The sequence below is a fragment of the Xenopus laevis genome, chromosome 7S (genome assembly GCF_017654675.1).
Source record: "Xenopus laevis strain J_2021 chromosome 7S, Xenopus_laevis_v10.1, whole genome shotgun sequence".
Classification (NCBI taxonomy): domain Eukaryota; kingdom Metazoa; phylum Chordata; class Amphibia; order Anura; family Pipidae; genus Xenopus; species Xenopus laevis.
Window position 1 is genome coordinate 43,820,492 of NC_054384.1, and position 20,404 is coordinate 43,840,895.

Sequence of the window (20,404 nt, forward strand, 5' to 3'; positions counted from 1 at the left end):
AGCCCGTCCTGTCAGTGCAGACGTATGGGGACGTTCAAAAGCCGTCTTCACATAAAAACAGGGGGAGGGAGAATTTAAGGAGGTACTCCTGCCTGCAGCACCTTTCTCCCAAAGGCTGCCTCTGCTGAGGCGAAAATATTGAGCCTATAGAACTTTGCAAAGGTGTGAACTGAAGACCATGTTGCTGCTTTGCAAATCTGTTCTGCTGTGGCACAATTCTTCAGTGCCCATGATGTACTGACGACCCTCGTAGAGCTTTGACAGGAAACAATGGCTGTTTTGAAGATTGTTTGTAAGCAAAATTAATTACTTCAACTAACCAGATCTTGCGATCGTTCTCTTGGAAGCCGCTTGTCCTCTCCTTGGCGGCCCATAAGAAACAAAGAGAGCTTCTGATTTTCTAAAGGCTGTACGCTTAGAGTAGTATTTTAGTGCCCTAACCACATCCAGAGTATGTAGACGTTTCTCTGCCTCGTTCTGCGGATTGGGACATAGAGATGGCAGTACGATATCCTGGTTCAGGTGAAACTCTGACACCACTTTTGGCAAATAAGATGGTATAGTCCTAAAGACTACTTTACCCTTGTGGAATATCATCTAAGGAACTTTCAGAGCGCTTGTAGCTCGGATGCTCTTTTAGCTGAACACCAGAATTGCCAGAAGGAAAACTACTTTCCATGCTAAAAATTTGTCAGAACAATCTGCTAGAGGCTCGAATGGAGGTCCTTGTAACACCTTTAGCACCAGGTTGAGGTCCCACGGTGGGATGGGATCTCTATACGGTGGCCTGATATGCATAACTGCTTGAAAAAATTGTTTTATTTCAGGTTGAATGGCCCATTGAAACTGAAAAAGCACAGACAACGCAGACATCTGTGATCTTAGTGCTCCAATGCTAAGACCCTTGTCAAAACCTCCTTGGAGGAAACTAAGGAATTGTTGAATGGAACAATTTCTCCAAGAAATTCTGTTCTCACTACACCAAGACTGGAATATTGACCAGGTTCTGTGGTAAACTTTAACCGTAGAAGGTTTCCTAGCTCTAACTAAGGTCTTTATCACTTCCTCTGAAAAACCTCTGTCCCTCAAGATTTGGGCCTCAAATCCCATGCCATTAAGCGTAATATTTGCAAGTTGTGCTGTCTGACTGGTCCCTGCAGCAGCAGATCTGGACGCAGTGGAAGTCGCCATGGTGGTGAAGCTGACATGTTCACCAAGTCTGCCAATCCAGTGCCACTAGGATTGTTTGAACTTGCTCTTAACAAACTTTCCTTATTACTCTTGCCAACATTGGAAATGGTGGAAATAGATAAACCTTCGTGAACTTCCATGGAACGACTAAGACATCTGTTGCCTCTGCCCTTGAATTGTTTGTTCTCGAACAGTACCGTGGAAGTTTGTTGTTTCTGTGTGATGCCATGAGATCTATCTCTGGCTTTCCAAATTTCCACTCCTGGAATGTATATTGCTGACAAGATTGAGCCCTGACTTTCTGCCCACTGAAATATTTTGGAGACCTCTTTCATCTCTACTTGACTCCTTGTGCCTCCTTGGTGGTTGATATATGCCACCACAGTCGCATTGTCAGATTATATTCGTATTGGACGATTTCTTAGCTTATGTAACCAAACTCTCAGCGCTTTGTAAACTGCTCTCAACTCCAGAACGTTTATGTTATTCTGTAGCCACTTTCCCTGGCATGTCTTGTTGTTCAGCCCGATAGGCTGGCGTCCGTGCTGATTACTATCCAAGGTGGCAGTGACCACCGACAGCCTCTCGCAACATTTCTCTGCTCTGTCCACCACCTGAGTTCTTCTTTTAGATCGTTTGTGAGAGGAATGATCTGAGATAGATCCTTGTGATTCCTGTTCCAATGTAACAGGAAAAACCTTTGAAGCGGCCTCAGATGAAACCGTGACTAAGGAATTGCCTCCAGAGTCAACACCATCAACCCTAACAGCCTCAAGTAGTCCTCTGCTGTGGGCTGCACCATTTGCAGAAACCTTAGAGCTGCCACTTGTAATCCTGCTACCTTGTCTTATGGTAGTGCCACCAATTGAACTGCATTCCTAGGAACCTGATTGACTGGCTTGGTAGCAGGTTGCTCTTCTTGACATTGATCAACCACCCGAGGCGATGAAGTGTACTGAGCGTTTTTTGCGTCTGTTCTTCTGCCAGCTCTGCTGTGGGTGACATGATCAGAATGTCGTCTAGGTATGGAGTTGCTTTTATCCCTTCCATTCTCAAGATGGCTATCACTGGGGCCAATATTTTTGTAAACACCCGAGGTGCCGTGGTCAACCCAAACAGTAGGGCTCTGAACTGGAAATGATCCTGGCCTACTTCATTTAGAAGATTCGGATGTATTGGTACATGCAAGTACACCTCCTACAGGTCGATAGTCGTCAGAAAATACTGTGGCTCCATTGCATGGATCACTGATCATAGTGTTTCCATCTTGAACCTTTGCTTTTTTTACATGAACGTTTAAAGGTTTGAGATTCAGAACAGGCCTCCCTTCTTCTCTACCAAAAACAAATTTGAATAAAAACCTCTGAACCTGAATTGGTGAGCAACTTCTACAATGACTTTTGCTTCCAGTATGTTTGAAATGCACTTTAGCAATCCTTTTCTTTTTATTGGATTGCGTAGTAGAGAAGAAGGAACAAATGCTCTTCGGGAAGGAAAGTATTCAAAGGGAATCTTGTAACCCCTGTTACCTGTGCACTTACATTTTTGTGCCACTGGAGGTCCTGCACGATGCCTTCCCGTCTGAATGCAGAACTCAGGGAAGCATGCTGATCCAATCATCTGCACCAACCCCCACCAAACCACAGCCAGCATGAAGCTGCAGGTGTAAGCAATTTCACAGCTTTTCTTACCAGAGTTGCTGCTTCCTGGTTGGTGCTGGCGATTCCTCCCCTGACCATAGTAGAGGGAATTCGCCGATCCTCTTCTTGCCTCCTGGGCCTTACTGACTGGGTGAAATCTTACTCCACCTGGAGTACTCTTTGGGCTAAGTGGCTCCAAGGACTCCCCACTTGGCAAAAAACTCAGTTGGCAAGGAGGGGGGAGTCCCTACCCAGTCCCCTAGGAAATGGACTCCGCACATTCCCTGTAAAATAAAAACTTAAACAACTAACTATCCTCAACTAGTATAATGGGGGGAAAAAAACCCAGTCCTAGCTCCTAGACAGGACAAAAGAAAAAATTGAAGAAACAAGGCCAGAGCTGGGTAATTAAGGGAGAAGGCGGAGCTAAAGGCTTCAATTTTCTTTTGTACTGCCTCCGGAGATATCCAGGATTAACCCCATACATCTGCACTGACAGGACGGCTGCCCTGGGAAAGATCTTTTACCTTTATGCCACCTTAAAGGAAACTATACCCCCTGAACAATGTAGGTCTCTACAAAAATAGACTGCATAAGACAGGTCATTTGTAAAACTCTGCTTCATCTAAAGAAACCATTACCATATAAATATACTTTTTTTTAGTAGTTTAGTAAGTTTACTGTGGTGAGCTCAAATTTCATTATTTACAAAAACCATGAGAAAGATATGCATGTGGTTATATTTTAAACAGCTTAATGTCACAAACATAACATTGGTTGGTGTAAAATCTGGAAACGGGACCCACTGTATTACTTTGTATTACAGAATTGCTGAGAATAATCAGAGTAAAATACAAGATATTAATAGGTGCAGGAATGTAAAATCGAGTCAATCCAACCTCTTTATACTTGGCTGAGGCCCACCAGAATATCATCTGGTATCTTGCCAGGCCAGTCTGACTCTTTAAATATGATGTAAAGTGTCCTTTACCTTAAAATTTGCCTTCATTACTTATTCAGTAAGACTTTTTTTTAAATGACAAGCATTTCTAGTTTCATACTCATTGTGAAAAAGCTTTTTTTAGTTGTTAGGGTCACTAACCCTGGTAACCAGTAATTATGGACTTGTTGAGTTGTTAACAGGAAAATTTCCAAACCCCAAAAATTCATAAAATTTTGCACAACAAATATATATGTCATTCATGTTGATTTTTTTCTTGGTTATCTAGCTATATGGAGGCTAAGGGCTAAACTCCACAAGCACTTTTGTAGGATGGTGTTAGGTCAACAAAAAGCATCAGGAAAGTCGGATGCTGTCGCATAGGTCAAAACAGAATAGGACTGATAGCAAAGTCTGATGCATAAACTACATGTAAAATTTTTCATCTGATACAACACAACTGTCGGATGTGAGAGCTGCATCCTGTGTCTTCATCCAACGAGATAAAAATGGATGGTGTCTGAAAGACCTTTTTTTCTCAATGAAATATATTGCCTGTTGGATGTAAACACATGAAGAAAAGACCCCTCTAGTAGAGGGGGATCAGATTTTGTAGAATCCTACAATTCCGAGCTGATGCGCAGTGTTGCATAGAGTATTAGATAAAATCTTACCCACAAAATCTGCTGAAAAGTACTCGATTTTTAAAAGAGAGATTTGGCGACTAATCATTTGTTTTGTCTTCCAAATGAGAATAATGTAAATAGCTGGCATCAAAACATACAAGGCTACTTTTAATCGCATCTTGTTTCAAAAGGCACAGAGACCCTTTTCTGAGTAACTTCACTGAAATAGCAATTCCATTACCAATTATTGAAATCTACCAAAGTAAACACTGGGAGATTAGTAGCCACGATTGTATGCAAATTCCACACATTGACGCTATATGTCATTTCCTGGGTGGCGGTTTTGAATTGTTTTGTCCAGTCACCATTCATAATAAAAACAAAATCACGTCAGAGAAAACATTTAAAAAAATTCTATTAAAATGCCATTTCTGAAGCATTTTTTCAATACTGATTGACGTATTGATCGTGTGGGAGGAGAAAATTAGCGTATGGCATCATGGGTAGTAAATCGCTTGGTAGCTCAAATTGCATGAAATGTTTTCTTCACTATAGACGCACGACTTGTCAGCTAAATGCAAATAATATTGCGGGCGATTAATCTCCCCGTGTGCTACTGCCCTAAGTGGATAGAGCTACTGGCTTGCAATACGAGTCACATTCGTGCAAGGAGTTTGTCTGTTCTCCTTGTCTCTGCATGGGTTTCCTCCCAAACTCCAAAAACATACAGGCAGATTAATTGGCTCTTCATAAAATTGTCCCTACTGTTTGTGAATGTGATAGGTACCTTAGACTGTAATCTCCACAGGGGTATATGATGTGTAATATCTGTAAATCTCGACGGAAATGTATCAGCACTAAATAAACATCAGGAAATAAAATAAATAAACTGTCATCTTGATTACATCAACGGACATATTTATCAAGTGTCGAAGTGAAAATTCAAATTTTGTAATTTTTTTTGTCAAACCTCTCAAATACGAATTGTGAATTATTCAAACTCGATTCAAGTTTTAATTGAGATTTCAAGATTTATCATACTCTGGCCTTTTAAGAACTCAAATTCAATTATTCTCCATCTAAAACCTGACGAATTACTGTATAAGTCAATGGGAGCGGTCCAGGGATCAATTTTGGTAATGTTTGTAGCCTTCCTGACATTCGAGTTGTTATAATTCAAATCAAATTCAATTCAAGTTCTCGGGTCGTTTAAATTTGTTCGAGTTTAAATATTTTTGTTATTAATACATTTCGACTAGTCAAATTTAGAACTTATGGGAGTTTACAAAAACTCATGAATTTGAAATTTGACCCTTTAAAATGTGCCTCTAAGAGTGTAAATGCCCATAGGAACTTTTCAAAAATCATTCTAGGGTTATATTGGTTTTATTAACTGAGAATCCTAGAAAAAATGGTGAAAGTTTTCTTATTTCAAAAAGAAGGTGGTGTGGCAATTTTGGCTTAAAGTGATGATTCTGACCTGTACCTATAAAAATAAAAATGTGTTGGTATCAGTGGAAAGAAGCTGCACACGAAATATAAGCAGCTAAAAGCTCCCCAAAGCCACCCTAGCCCGCGAACCCTAGTAATGGCGACCCTCCGACACCATTAAATCATCTTCCTGAGTTGTTTCAGTATCACTTTAAAGAGATCTCAAACGTTCCCTATTTTTTTAGGTGAAAAAACATCAGTGAGAAAACAATAAAGATAAAAAGTAAATAAAAATGTGATTACGAGAGGAAATGTATTATTTTTTAATTAACAGCAAATACTATTTGCGTCTTAACATTTGATTAATCTGCCATTTAAGATACTACTGTAAATACCATATCAGAACTTCCTTTTTTCTTCAGATATGGATAATTTATAACCATTTATAAATATTAAAGATTTGTGATATTTTTAATTAAATATTATGGCCACAAATGGGTTTACAAAAACAACACATATAAGATAATTAAAATGGATTATATTTTATTTATAAACTGTCCATATTTTAAGCAGTGCTGTACAAAAAGTAAAATATATATAGGGGCATGTATATATATATATATATATATATATATATATATATATATATATATATATATATATATATATATATATATATATATATATATATATATATATATATATATCTATCTATGAAGGTGTATAAAATACTTAAATACTTCATCCCAAAATATGTATTGAAGTTTGAGTAAAATAAATGGTGTATTTATTAATTACAGTTATCAGAACATGTGAATTAATGGCATGCCTCTGAATCACACAAATAATGTTTATAAAATAACATCATTGCTTTATACCTAACGCAACACATTAATGTGATAAAAAGGTGCAAAATGATATGTAAGTAGGAGAAGCCTTAAACATGGCTTTTAACATCAAACAAAAGAATATAACAGTATAATTGTTGGTACATTTGTAATTTATTCTCTGTCATGAAATTTTCAGCAGGAGCACTCAAATTAAGTTCTCGTACCCCACTTGCACCATGCCCAGATCCACCTACTTTATGCCCTGATCTGCCAATTCCCTGCCCTGTGAAGTCACTGCCTCACCCCAGTGACATCTCGGCTCACCTCCCCCAATACTGGCCAATACCTTTATTGGCAAAATTTGGCAACGGATACACAGTTTTGATTGAATTTGCATGCTTTACCTTTTTAAATAAAAAAAACTTGCCACATAGACACAGATTAGATGAAAAGTGGGCCATCCTAGGAGCAACTAAAATAGAATAGAAGAACAGAAATCATGTGAAATTAACCTGAAATTATATATTTATACTTGTACGTGTATGTTATACATACATTATAAAGCTAGTGGAATTTACTGCCATAGAGTCCCTAGGCAAATAGAATTAGCCACTTTGTTTCCACTCTGGACTAACTACAGTGACATTGCAAAGATTAAAGGGTGGAGTTGGATGCCCATGAATAACTAAATTCTTAAAACTGTCAATACATCCTCTGACATTCCCAATGTAAAACAAAAAAGACAAGGATTATTTCTCAATATAGAAGAGAAAATTAACAAATATTTAGTCGTTTCCCCCACAGAGTTTTAGCAGAATCTTCCTGTAGTCTCCGGATGTGTCTCCCTGTAAGAAGATAAAAAATATGTATATTCTGTCAAAAGGATCCCCATCCCATTCATGAGTTTGAAGACAGAGTTCCATCAGGAGCTCTGGGTAATGGAATAAGATAACTGCTGTAGTGGCTGTTACTAATTCACATTTACTAGAACATATAGCTTAAATAATAAAATAACTTATTTCAGCTTTCTCAAGTTCAAATAAATAATAATAGATGCCATGTGTGTAGCTTTAGAACAATACAAACATAACCCAATGTTTTTACATGCTCACATTTTTTTTCCATGATAATGTATCCTTTTGCTTATTTTTAACTATACCACAGTACTGTCTTACAACTCGGTACAAGTTAGTCTAACTTTCAAATTAATTGCTGAAGTTAAAACCTACTTTCAGGACCATCAACTGAAGTATTTCTTATGCGACATGTGTCTAATTTTGTCAATATGTTGTGCCTTACCGTGATATCTGTGTAAAGGGATTTGCCATACATCCTTTTATATTCCACACGGATATCAAGCAAGTCTACCTCACTACGGGACACCAGAATACGGATAAGAGTCTTGTCCTTTGTGCCAGCACCCTGAAGAAATTAAACAAAGAAAATGCCAAGAATCATTAAAGTTTGATAAATTAAAAAATTCCAAGCCTTATGTAAAAACAGCATAAAATTGGCATAGTTTTTCAACACTCTTTTTCTTTAAGCAACTTCCACCTGAATTCACTTACAAAGGTCTGAAGCAGTATAAAATAATGGCGGCAAATATGGCAAAAAATAAAACACACCTTGATAAATTTTGCCATTTATTTTACACAGCTTTTTACACCATTTTTCCAATGAATTTAATGCTATACAGCATAATAAATAGGCCTCAAAGGGTCTTCCGAGTTAATTTGCATCACTGTGCTCAAGAGCTGCTCACCAATCAGAGTCAAGTAATAGAACTTAATCTAACTGAACCACTGCTGGGATTTGGCAGAACCAAATCCTGAATGTGAAGAGAAACAATAGTTTTAGTAGACAAAATACTTGGGGGGGGGGCACCAATTTCATACGCATGCAAAGTTTGTTACCAAGGGGCACGGTGTAGAATTCAGGATTTTATAAATAAGTGTGTTCAACTTTTTCTGTTTTGTTATTTAGTGCAGTGGACATTAAAATAAAATATTAACCCCAATACCAAGAAGTACTATAGCAATCAGACTCTAGCTATACTGCATGCATGATACTAACACAGATACAAATTTATATGGAATTACATTTAAATAAATATGAGCCCACATCCCTCAGCAGACTGTGCTTGCAACCAACAAATCTTGTTCAAGATACAGATTTTCACTAAAATATTCAAACTTGATATTGGCACAGAAACATATAGCAATGAGTCACCAGGTAGCCCTTACTGGTCAGAAAACAAATATATGGTGCTTGCTATGGGTTACTAGGACTGGGTAAACTTTCAACCTTCACAGTAACATAATCTTTATTTTAGCAGTGTTTAATGTATACTGTAGTCAGTGATATGTGTGGCATTCCTTATTAAATTTACCTTCATTGATTTGTAGAGACGCTCGGCGAAGAAGGCAGGTGTATTTTTTAGGCACTTTACTGAAAGAAACAAGGTAAACTGCATAAGCACATTTTTTATTATGTTATTTAGACAAACAGAATTGCTTTGCGTAAGAAGAAAAAGCTCAGCTTGTGATTAATAGTTGTACTCAAATATATCTTCTAAATATAGGCTGGAGGCTAGTATTGACTTATTCTGGAAAAAATTGGATATGATTTAAATTGTAATATGAAAATGTAATATCTACAGTGATGGTGCTTGCTTAGGATCAAAGGTGCATCAACAATTCAAATGAAATGCCAAAAGGCAGTTCTTAGAAAAAGTATTCATAGAACTTTGAATCAATGGGAATTAAATTTTTTTTACACTATAACAGAAATAGATTCTTTCTTGTCAAAATGAAATCAGATCGTACTTAAAGGAGAAGGAAAGCCAAAAAACTACTTAAGCTCTAAGTGTTGCCAAGGAATAGTATATATAATTACCAGCAAGCAATCTCCCATTCGTTTTTCCATCAATCTTTTAGCTGCAATCGATTTTTTAAAAAGTGTAAGCATGATGATATAGCATACCTTTGCTGCTGTCCATAAATCCTTCTGAATAGGGCACACGCATGCGCAATCGTTTCAATCTGTGCACTGCGCACGAGAATAGTTTTTTCGCTTGTGCAGCGATGACGAAGCGGTCACGTGACATCTCCGTTTGTCATCACTGACCTCTCTGCCACTGCCTCATCTCTTCATTCACCAATCGCGTGCTCCTGCTCCACCAATTGCTAAGAGATTAGGGTAAGCTTTGAAGCAGGAGCTGAGGAGGGGGGAGATTAAAAAAAGGCAAGCAGCGATCAGGTCTGTATTAACTTAAAAGGAAAAAAGACACATTGCCTCTGAATGCAGGAATGAATGCAAGTATGGTTATGTCACGGGGGGGTCACGAAGGAGGCGCATGCGCATTACAGAGAGAGCACAGGGCGGAAGTGATGCGCCTATTTGAAAATGGCGGCGCCAAACTGTGGAAAGGGGCGAAATTTCCGAAGCATGGTGCACAGAAGCAGGAATGATTTCAGATTTTTTAGTATGGCATTTCAGGAGGGGGCCTGATGGAAAACACCTTGAAGGTAGTATCGTTTTTTTTGTTTCCTTCTCCTTTAAGTCTTAATTAATTAATCTTATATTTTTATTAGGCATTGGTAGGATGCTGCCACATATTATTCTAATCACTGGGGACAGGCAGCAACAGGTTGGATGTCTTTCAACAATTACACTTTTTCTAGCACAGACAATTTTTGCTACATGGTGATTACTATATCCAATTAAAGAAAAAACCCCTGCATCAGCAAAAGGCTGGTGCTTACTGAGCCCTTACAGAGACTATTAAAAAAGCATTTGGACAAAGTTGCTTATACTGTATTAAGGATAATTAAAACATTTTCAAAAAGAATTTGGAACAGACTTTGGACCACAAAATTAAATTCATGTCAAAATACAAGTGTATTGGGCTCTTGCTTAATGCAGTCTTTCTAGGTTTGTATGTTCTCCCTGTGATTGTTTGGGTTTCCTTTACATATCATAGGTTTCCTTCCTCATTGTAATTGACCATACTATGTGTAAATGTGGTAGGGACCATAGATTATAAACTAAATGGAGAAGGGGACAGATACAAATGATGTAAAATCTATGTACAGCATACATATAAAAAAAACATATAAATATGTTTGAATACTGCGACGTAAAATGCAACAATGTAACATTACAATTTGGGTAGTAAGCAAAAATAAAATACTTTCCTGCTGCAAAGCCAATATGTGCAGACTGAACATCACAATAACTTTTTTATTAAGGTAGAAATTCTAATATAAAATAGTAAAATAATACATTCTTATTATTATGTGATATTATTGCTTAGCATACAAACAAACAAATGAAAAAAAGCACTTGAAATACTCCAATATGTGTTGGAAAACAAATATTTCTGATTTGCAGGTTATAATTTATAAAGACAGAATCACTGCAATCTGATCACTACACACATGGTTATTAGGTAGTGAAGCACAACATGGAGCTTGGAAATACTTTAAGAACAGACTTTCCTTCAGTAATACATTGCAGAAAACAAACAACAGATCCACAAAACATGCATGAAAACCACAATGAAGTTACACACTAGGAAAATGGAGCTTGGGTGGAGTTAGTGATCTGAGATTACCAGACATCTGAGAGCTTTTATAAAAAAACAGTCCAAGAAAAAAACAATGAATATTAGTGTTGAAAAACAGTCATCATAAAGTTATTCACACATTATATGTGTGCAGCCACAAATCAGACACAGGCTTGAAGAGCATAACATTTATTATTCATTTAGATCAGGCATGTCCAAAGTGCGGCATGTTTTTAAATTTACACCGGCCCTCAAGCTCCATCATGAAATTAATAATAATGAGGCCCTCCAGCACAGTGCGATTAGGAATCCCATAGCAGTAATATTTGGGCACATTAGTGAAATGATCTGCCACTTACTAGCATGTAGAGACGCGCTGTTTTTCGCATACTTCTTTAGGGCTGAAGGTGTCAATAGGCGTACTGACGTGCCAGTACAGTAAACTAAAGAAGTATGGCGTCACTACGTTCCAGTTCCGTGTCTATTACTAACACCTTCAGCACACAGGCTGCAGTATAGACCAAGTGGCAGATCATTCCAATGTGCCATAATATTACTGCTACGATTACTTGATTCCTGTAATTTAATGTTAATGGCTCAAAGAATGTCAGGCTGAATGGTCGGCCCCCACACATTTTCACCTCACCAAATTTGGCCCTCGTTGCAAAAAGTTTGGGCACCCCTGATTTAGATATAGTGGAAGTGAATAACACAAGAGTCTTACAATGAATCATTAACTAGATACTGAACCCAGTCTAGTTTCTTATCCAATGAAGAACTCCTCATCTCGATCCACACACATGCAATTTTCCACCAAAACAGGTATACAAATATACACCATTTTCATAGATGAGATCACTCATAGCCTATGAAGCAGAATTAATTTCTACCATAGTTATATTGTGTATTTACACAAAATACAGATAGCATTACTAAATCATTGTAATGCTCTTAATATAACAAGACCTGTCTTTCAAGGCACAACGATTGTTCTATTTGTACATTTAAAGGAAAAATAACTGCAGACATACTATGCAAATAGGGTAAAGTCAAACTGTTGGCTAGTGTCAGGGCTGGTGCCTCGATTTACTAAGGTACTGCTTATGTGCTAAAATAAGGGATCACAAAAAAATGCAAGGACACAGGTTTTTTTTCTAGTACACTTCTCAGAGGTAATATGTTAGTTTAACATAAATATTTGAGCCTAGATCAGCCAATGAGGCAATAATACTGTAAGTGACAGAAAAAAGGGCCACCAAGTACTTTATTTACTGATGTACTATCAGGAAGTGGAAAGTGTGCACATTAGTAAAATTATGGCATTGCTTGTGTGGGACAGTAACTTACCCACTGCCAGCATGCCACTTTCAAGGTTCCCAGACATCTCACGACAGATGCTTTTCTCAATATCCCGATTGCACATGCGCTGGTATTCTGAAAATACTGAGAGAAACAGCATATGTAATAATCACAAGTTTTAACATGCACAAAACTACATTTTGATGTGTTGATCTCTTAGTTCATGTGTAGTAAGGAATGAATGACCCTTCTACTATAAAGGTACCAATACACAGGTTGATAAAAGCTGCAGATTCAGTCCTTCTGCAGCATCTTATTGGCCTGGGTATGGGGCCCAACTGATATCTAGTCTAAACTGGGGTAGAGATTGATAGGGCACATTTAAAAACCGCATTGGCTTTTTAATACACCCCTCACCCCAATAGGCTGCATTTACAGTAGGTGAAATACGATCATTAGCCATCAGCTCAGTATCGCCCAAGGTGGGCATACTTGGGAAAGAACGTTGCTTGTCTGGAAAGCTTGCTACACAAGTGGATATTTAAGTGTATCATCATACTACTGATCAGATGAATTAAATGTTACAGGTATGGGGATCCATTATGCGGTAACCCATTATATGCCAAAAATCTCTGATTTACGGAAAAGGCTGTCTCCCATAGATTCCATTTTATCAAAATAATCCAAATCTCTGTAATAATAAAACAGTACATGGTACATAATCCAAACTAAGATATAATTAATCCTTTTTGGAAGCAGAGGCAGCCTATTGTGGCTATTTTTTGTTTACATGATTTTCTAGTAGACTTAAGGTTGAAGATCCAAATTATGGAAAGACCCTTTATCCAGGAAAGCCCCAGGTCCCATGCATTCTGGTCCCATACCTGTACTGCTATATTTGAAAAGTTACCTGCATTAAGGTGTGCCCTGCTGCGTGCACATAGGATGGCATTAAATTTGGACTCATCAGTCCCCAGGCGATTCTCTCCAGCAGCATACAGCTCCTGCACATAATAACATAACAACATGTACCATGGCAAAGAATGTCCGGCTAGTGATTACTCTTTTTTTTGTACTGTACAGAAATCACATTTTATCAAATTAATTCAGAGAATGCTGTAATATTACAGAGCTGCATAATAAATCATCCAAACAACAAATCTAGCATTTAAAAGTAGTTTAGTGTAGTATAGTGTTTTCTGCTCAAAGCAAATACAGCGTAGCGATAGCAGAATGAAACAGAGCAGCCAGTGAGAGAAGAGGAGAAGTACCATTTAAAACATTTGGTGAAATATAAAGTGACTTGTCCATGTTTTGTAGTTTTCACAAGTGTGCTGTGCATATATTAATAAAAAAGTAATTGAAACACCCCTCCACCCCAAAAAACAAAAACTTCAAGCAGATCTTTAAAAATTGGCTACAGGCATTTACAGTTTGAAATTTAGTACAGTCTAGTGAACAATTAAATTTTTTGGTACTTGTTTTTGTGAATGCTCTGTTTACAAATACAGTAATACTCCTATGCAATGGTTGATGCACTGAGAAATAGGCCCTATATAAAAATGACCCTGTCAAATGCAGTTGGAGTTCCTCCCCCTAGGAATCTATTGCACAATAAATAACTGTAGCTAGGATGGTAGAATTCCTGTACTGAGGGCACTATTAATATTTCTTGTTTGCTTAATAAAATGTGTTATTTTTTAACCATTATTATTGTGTGAGCCCTCAACACAGGAATTCTACCATCCTAGGTACGTTTTTTTTAGTTGTTCGATTTTCTGTTTACACCTTTTATTGCATACTGTCCTTTTTATCTTGGAAATAGTGCATAATTTTAAATTGTATTTATATTTAAAATATTTAGAATTATTTCATTGCAATTACATTTTGAAATAATTTTAAAACTATTGCAAATGAATTACTCTCTATTGGAAAGTTGCTTAGAATTACTTTTTCTTTTCATTAGGAAAAATGGTATTCTGGTCTGATGAGGCCCTAACATATCTACAAATATTTTCTTGTTTCTTAAAAAAAAAAAAAAAAAAAAAAGTAAAAGAAAGCATCTTCATTATAATTATGTCCTTTATGAGTGTTTCTTTTGTAACTCACCTGTACATCTCGTTGGACTAATGCCATGTCTACATTGTTGCTTTCATCTCGATTTCCCTGCAAATAAAACACTCACAGATCAGTACTTATAATACATAAGTACTATAATTATGATTTGGGTCAAAATGATAAAAATCTGAACAAAAAATGCAGTTTCACTTGTGAATCAATTTGACCAACAAAATTCCCTTTGATTTTGCTTGAACACCAAAATTCAAGGCTAACATTAACAAGATAGTTCCCCAGGAAGACAGGAAGAATTGGCACAAGGTAAATATCAGTGAAAAAAATTGCTAATGGTTGGTGGTCCCTTGGTATCAGGTTCTTTGGTGGGCCTATGTTGTCCCTCGAGTCTGACACTGGCCTATTGTACTGCTTGGTAAGAACCGTTTCGGGAAAATGTTGAGTGTATGGATGTTTCTATAGGAGATATTTTATCTAATGTACATGTTTCTTGTATAAAAGTTACATGAATATAGCAATACATTGAATGAAAAAATACAGTATGCTCAAAAGAACACCTACATGTCCTTAAAACTAAATCTTCTACTAAAGAACCTACCACTTTCTTGTTGCTGTCAAAAGCAGAACTATGATAGCATTAACATGTCTTTTAGACATATCACCCACTAGTCAGTGAGTTCTATTGTGTACAATTTAGCTAATTTTTGATTGGAAACTAATGTTTTCTGGCACTCAGGATACACGCAGTCCCCGGGTTACAAACATCTAACACTTACAAACAGAGGCTATTACAGTAATGTACTGTGGTTTACTTGTCCTTTATTAGCATTTGCTTTAATAAACCACCCACGTCAATCCCCTCTGGCGTGTGTTGTCTACTGTGAAGCACAGAAATGTAAAAATAAATATGCACATAAAGGTAAAAATAAATACTATGTTAAGACAAACATCTGTCTAAGTTGCATTTAATAGGTAAATGTATCTGTTCCAACTGTTCCAAATTCAACTTAAGAACAAACTTATAGACCCTATCTCATGGGGACTGCCTGTTTTGTTTTCACTTTCTGGAATGATCTAATAAGTACAGGTATGGGATACTTTACCAAAAAAGTTATCTGAAAAGCTCTGAATTACAGAAACCCATTTCCCATAGACTCCATTTTATCCAAATCCAAATTTTTGAACGATTTCCTTTTTTGCTGTAATAATAAAACCTTATACATGATCCATGTACACATGTAATTATTCCTCATTGGAAGCAGAACCAGCCTGTTGGGTATATTTAATGTTTACATGATCTTCTAGCAGACTACGGCATGAAGATAAAAATTACAGAAAGATCAGTTAACTGGAAAGCCCCAGGTCCCTAGCATTCTGGATAACAGGTTCCATACCTGTACTACAACTGAAATTTTGCATATATTCAAGAAAATAAGCCTTGGAGTAGAACAAAGATTCCTAAGCAATGGTGCAGGACCCAAAGGTGGATGGGAAAGTCAGATTGAGGTGAATGCTTATTTGTATTCTGGGATACCTATACCATGAATTCTAATTGGAGTGATATTTGGCATGACTACTGATTTTGTTAAATGCCCTAGATATATTTGCAATTATGGCAGGATGAATAATACAATGTGAAAACCAGTGGACTACATGCACACAAACTGATTACTAAGAAGACCAAATCATACCTGAGCCAGTGAAATTAGCAGCCGTTCGAAGTGACCAGAAGTATCGCTTTTAATAGCTTGTTCCAAAGTTTTCTTATATTCTACATGAAAAGCACAGTTCTATGATATACAACTAAAATATACAAAAGCCACAAATAACCTGTAAAAATTATCCTTATAGACAATATTTAATGATGGTATATATCTTGTTCTTGTGTAATAGAAGAAACAATGTATCCCTATTTTAAATAAAAAGATACTACAAGTCACATCAAAGTTCCATTATCCCCTTTAGGCCTGGACCTGGTACAGGAGTACCCCTTGATGGCGGCCCTGGTTCTGGTGAGCCAGACTTACACTGGACAAGTGGATGAAGTGAGTGATAAAGATAGCGAAGAAATACATATACCAATTTATCTACATTTCCTATATAAATTGATATATGTATTTCTTCATTATATGTACCACTCACTTCATCCACTTGTCCAGTGTAAGTTTTCAAAATAGCTGCCCCCCCCCGATAGCGCAGAAGCTGTGCCACATCTTCCAAAGTCCTGAAATGCTGAAGTCCCGGAAAAGCCAAAAAGCCGAAGTCCTGAACAGCCGAAGTCTCGATGCCGTGTTTTTTTTAAAAAAAAAAAAAAAAAATATTCTCTGGGGCCCCAATATTTTTTCTAACTTTTAAAGGGGATCCTAGCGCCAATGTTTTTTTAAAAAAACTTTTATGGGGGGCCCTGGCATCAACTTTTTTTTTAACTTATGGGGGGCCCTGACCACCAATGATTTTTGAAAAACTTTTATGGGGGGCCCTGGCAACCAAATGTTTTTATTTTAACTTATAGGGGGGCTGACCATCAATGGCTTTTTATAATTTGTGTGTGGGGGGAGTTTACCGTTTTTAGAGCTGATGTCTGTGTGGTCTTTTTACTGTGGTGTGGGGTGGGCAGGCTCTGGGATGGGGCTTGGGCCCGTGATTTCTAATGGTGGCCCTGAGCGGAACACCAGGAGGATTTCCAGTGGGCCCCAGTCTAGGTAGACTATTCTGGGTATGCAGTGAATGTGGTTGGAGATAGGGCACTTTGTCCTTTTGTGTTCTGCTGTCTGTTGAGGTTATGCATATGCAGGGAGGTAGGGCTGAAGGCAGAGCATCTTGTGCTTGACCTTGCTGCCCAACTAAGGTGTGTGGTGGCTTGTGGTGGAATAAGTGGCAGGGCAGCGTAGTCCATCTCCTACAGGTGCCTGCTGGAGCATACTGAAGCCCACAGTGCAAGTGTGACAGTTCAGAATGAAATGTGTATAGTAATACTTAAAAGCAGCATGCTCAGCAAGAATGGAGCTTGCTGTTCTTCAAAATTAAAACAGAGAACAAGCTTACGAAATTGTTCTATGAGTGGAAGGAGTTAAAAGTTAGCAAACTGGGTCTTAAATTATGGAGTGAAAAGCACAGAGAAAATAGGAGGAGGCCAGACTAAATGGCACTTGGATTAAGAGTAGAATGGGTCATGGAAAGAGGGAGGATGGAGCAGAGAAAAAAATCAAAGGGAATGGGAAAAAAAATCAATGAAATGGAAAAAACCCAAGGGAATGACAATATGTGTTGGAGAGATAATGGCAAATAGGAAAAACAAGAAAGAACAAGAGAAGATACTTGTAGATGTAAAAAGGGAAAGTAGGCTAGAAAAGGATGGCTTAAAGGGGGGTTTCACCTTTGAAATAACTTTTAGTAGGATATAGGGAGTGATGCTATGAGACAATTTTCAATTGGTTTCCATTGGTTTAATTTTTTTTTTTAATTTGTGGTTTTTGAGTTATTTAGCTTTTTTTTTTCACCAGTTCTCCATTTTGCAGTTTCAGCAATCTGGTTGCTTGGGTCCAAATTACCTTAGCAACCATGCATTGATTTGCATAAAAGACTGGAATATGAACAGGAATAAAAAGTAGCAATAACTACTACTAACTACTAATAAATTTGTAGCCTTAGGGCAGAGACACACGTGGAGATTTGTGGAGATTAGTCAACCAGAGAACACTTCGTTTTCCAAAGTTGCCCAAAGTTTCCTCGTGAGGCACCCGAAGAAGAGGCGTTTTGTTGCCGGGTGACTAATTCTCCCCGAACCTCCACGTGTGTCGTTGCCCTTACAGAGCATTTATTTTAAGAAGGGGTCAGTGACCCCCATTTGAAAGTTGTGAAGAGTCAGAAAAAGAAGGAAAATACTTAAAATACAAAAAAATTAAGACTAATTGAGAAGTTCATTATAACTGGGCACTCTATAACAAACTAAAAGTTTTAAAGTGATACTGACACTAAAAATTTTCTTTTCAAAATATTAATCTACATTAAAAGTTACATATAGGTTGCATTGATCGTTTTTTGCTGATAGTTCTGCTTTTGTAAGTAATTATGACTTAAAGTTCATAAACCTGACTGTTTTGCCAACCTGACTGTCCCATCTCAGTCTGTCAGTTAGAGTTTCTAATGCTAACGGACTACTTCTGTACAAATATGGCAGCCCCCTCATAGAGAAACATGGGGGAAAGCAAGGTAATGTAAAAGCATCAGTCAAATATTTTTATGGCAAAATTATAAATGGCATTCAAAGATAATGTTATGATGGATATAAAAAAGGTTTTTTTCTGGTGTCAGTATCTCTTTAAAGAAAGGGAGAAAGAAAGCATCTGGTTGCTGGTGAACGGGGGTTTGTAGCAGGTTGTTGCCGACCATGGTGGTGGGCCCTCAAAATCAGGTTCTCGGGTGGGCAACAGGAACCCCAGTTTATCTAGCGCACTTTAATATTCCTGGAAGCTTAAAGGAATACTGACACGTTCCTATAAAAATCATATGAACGTTCAGTATAAATTATGTGCTGCACCCGAAAAGTTCCCCTCAAAGCCGCCCCCAACCCCAGGCACCTGCACTGACCCGACCCTCCGACACTGTTGAATGACCTTCTGTGCAGTTTCAGTGACGCTGGGCTGGGGGCGGCGCGATCCTTCCCATAGGCTGATTACCAATCAAAACAGGATTTCAGCCTATGGAAGGATCGCTCCTCCCCCCAGCCCAGCATCACGGAAGCAACACAGAAGATCTGTTGAGTGTGAGCGGGCAGAGGTATGCATGGCTGGGGGTGGCTTTGAAGTAAAATATTCCGGGTGCAGCACATACTTTATACTAACACGGTCCTATGATTTTTATAGGAACGTGTCAGTATCGCTTTAAGAGCCATAAATGTTTTTATTAAAATAGAACTAAGTTAAATATCAAAATTGTAAAGAGCACTATCTTTTGAGAACTTTTGTTATGTATTTAATTTTATATACATTTATATATTTAATATATACTAGCAGGTTTGTAGTGCTCATAACTGACTTTTGGCTCAAGGGTCTCAGTGGCTTAATGTTAAAACAGATAGGGGTTCCAATAAGATTTTTCGGTTGCTTTGTGTTTCAGCCCCTTGCTTCCAGTCCCCTACTTGCTAAATATTGGGTCCTGTCTGATGTACTCACTTACATAGAGAAACAACTAGCTCTACAATTCCAGGAGGACAGAGTGAGAGCAAAATGCAGAGTGTGGCTGCATCAGAAAAATTGGATATTCAATGATCCCTACTACTAATATATAGGAAATGACTAAAAATAAAAATGTAAAGTGAATTGTTCTTAGAGCACTGGCTTCAAGTCGTGTTACTAATTTTATATGACTTTGGTTTCCTTTCATGGACATGTTTACAACTGGATAATTGCAATCAAAATGCTGAAGATCGCTATACATTGCTTCCCAATGACACTGCATGTAGACCAGAATCTTTAACAGAAATCATTTACTGCTATCCTCTGTGTTTTGACTGGCACCATCTGTTTTCATAAATGCCACTTATACCATATCCATTATAAACAAATGTTTTAGCCACCCATGTGACAATATTATACCAAGTGCCTTTTTTCCCCACTGCTCCATGTCGTACCTGTTTTATACAAAGCACAGATTTCATGTATCTCAGCATTGCTCCTAGAAGCCAGAATCTCAATGAGACATTCTTCATCTGTGCCAGCACCCTGTGTAAATACAATTTCAAGATGTACTTCTAAAGGCAGGTTATGCTGCAAAGCAGTGAGGAACATCAACATTATTATCAACAT

The 20,404-nt window shown here is 37.6% G+C and overlaps 1 protein-coding gene across 2 annotated transcripts in view; it reads right to left on the reverse strand.

Annotated features, from left to right (window-relative positions):
- Positions 1 to 6,346: 6,346 nt before the first annotated feature.
- The window catches only part of anxa11.S (annexin A11 S homeolog), a 43,946-nt gene continuing 29,888 nt past the window's right edge, over positions 6,347 to 20,404 (reverse strand). The window contains 8 exon segments of one of the 2 annotated variants that reach the window (NM_001094375.1): positions 6,347 to 7,503; positions 7,958 to 8,080; positions 9,048 to 9,106; positions 12,573 to 12,668; positions 13,435 to 13,528; positions 14,634 to 14,690; positions 16,289 to 16,368; positions 20,230 to 20,320. In NM_001094375.1, the coding sequence (NP_001087844.1) occupies positions 7,444 to 7,503; positions 7,958 to 8,080; positions 9,048 to 9,106; positions 12,573 to 12,668; positions 13,435 to 13,528; positions 14,634 to 14,690; positions 16,289 to 16,368; positions 20,230 to 20,320 (660 nt within the window). In that variant the 3' untranslated portion in view covers positions 6,347 to 7,443. 2 annotated transcript variants of the gene reach the window in all.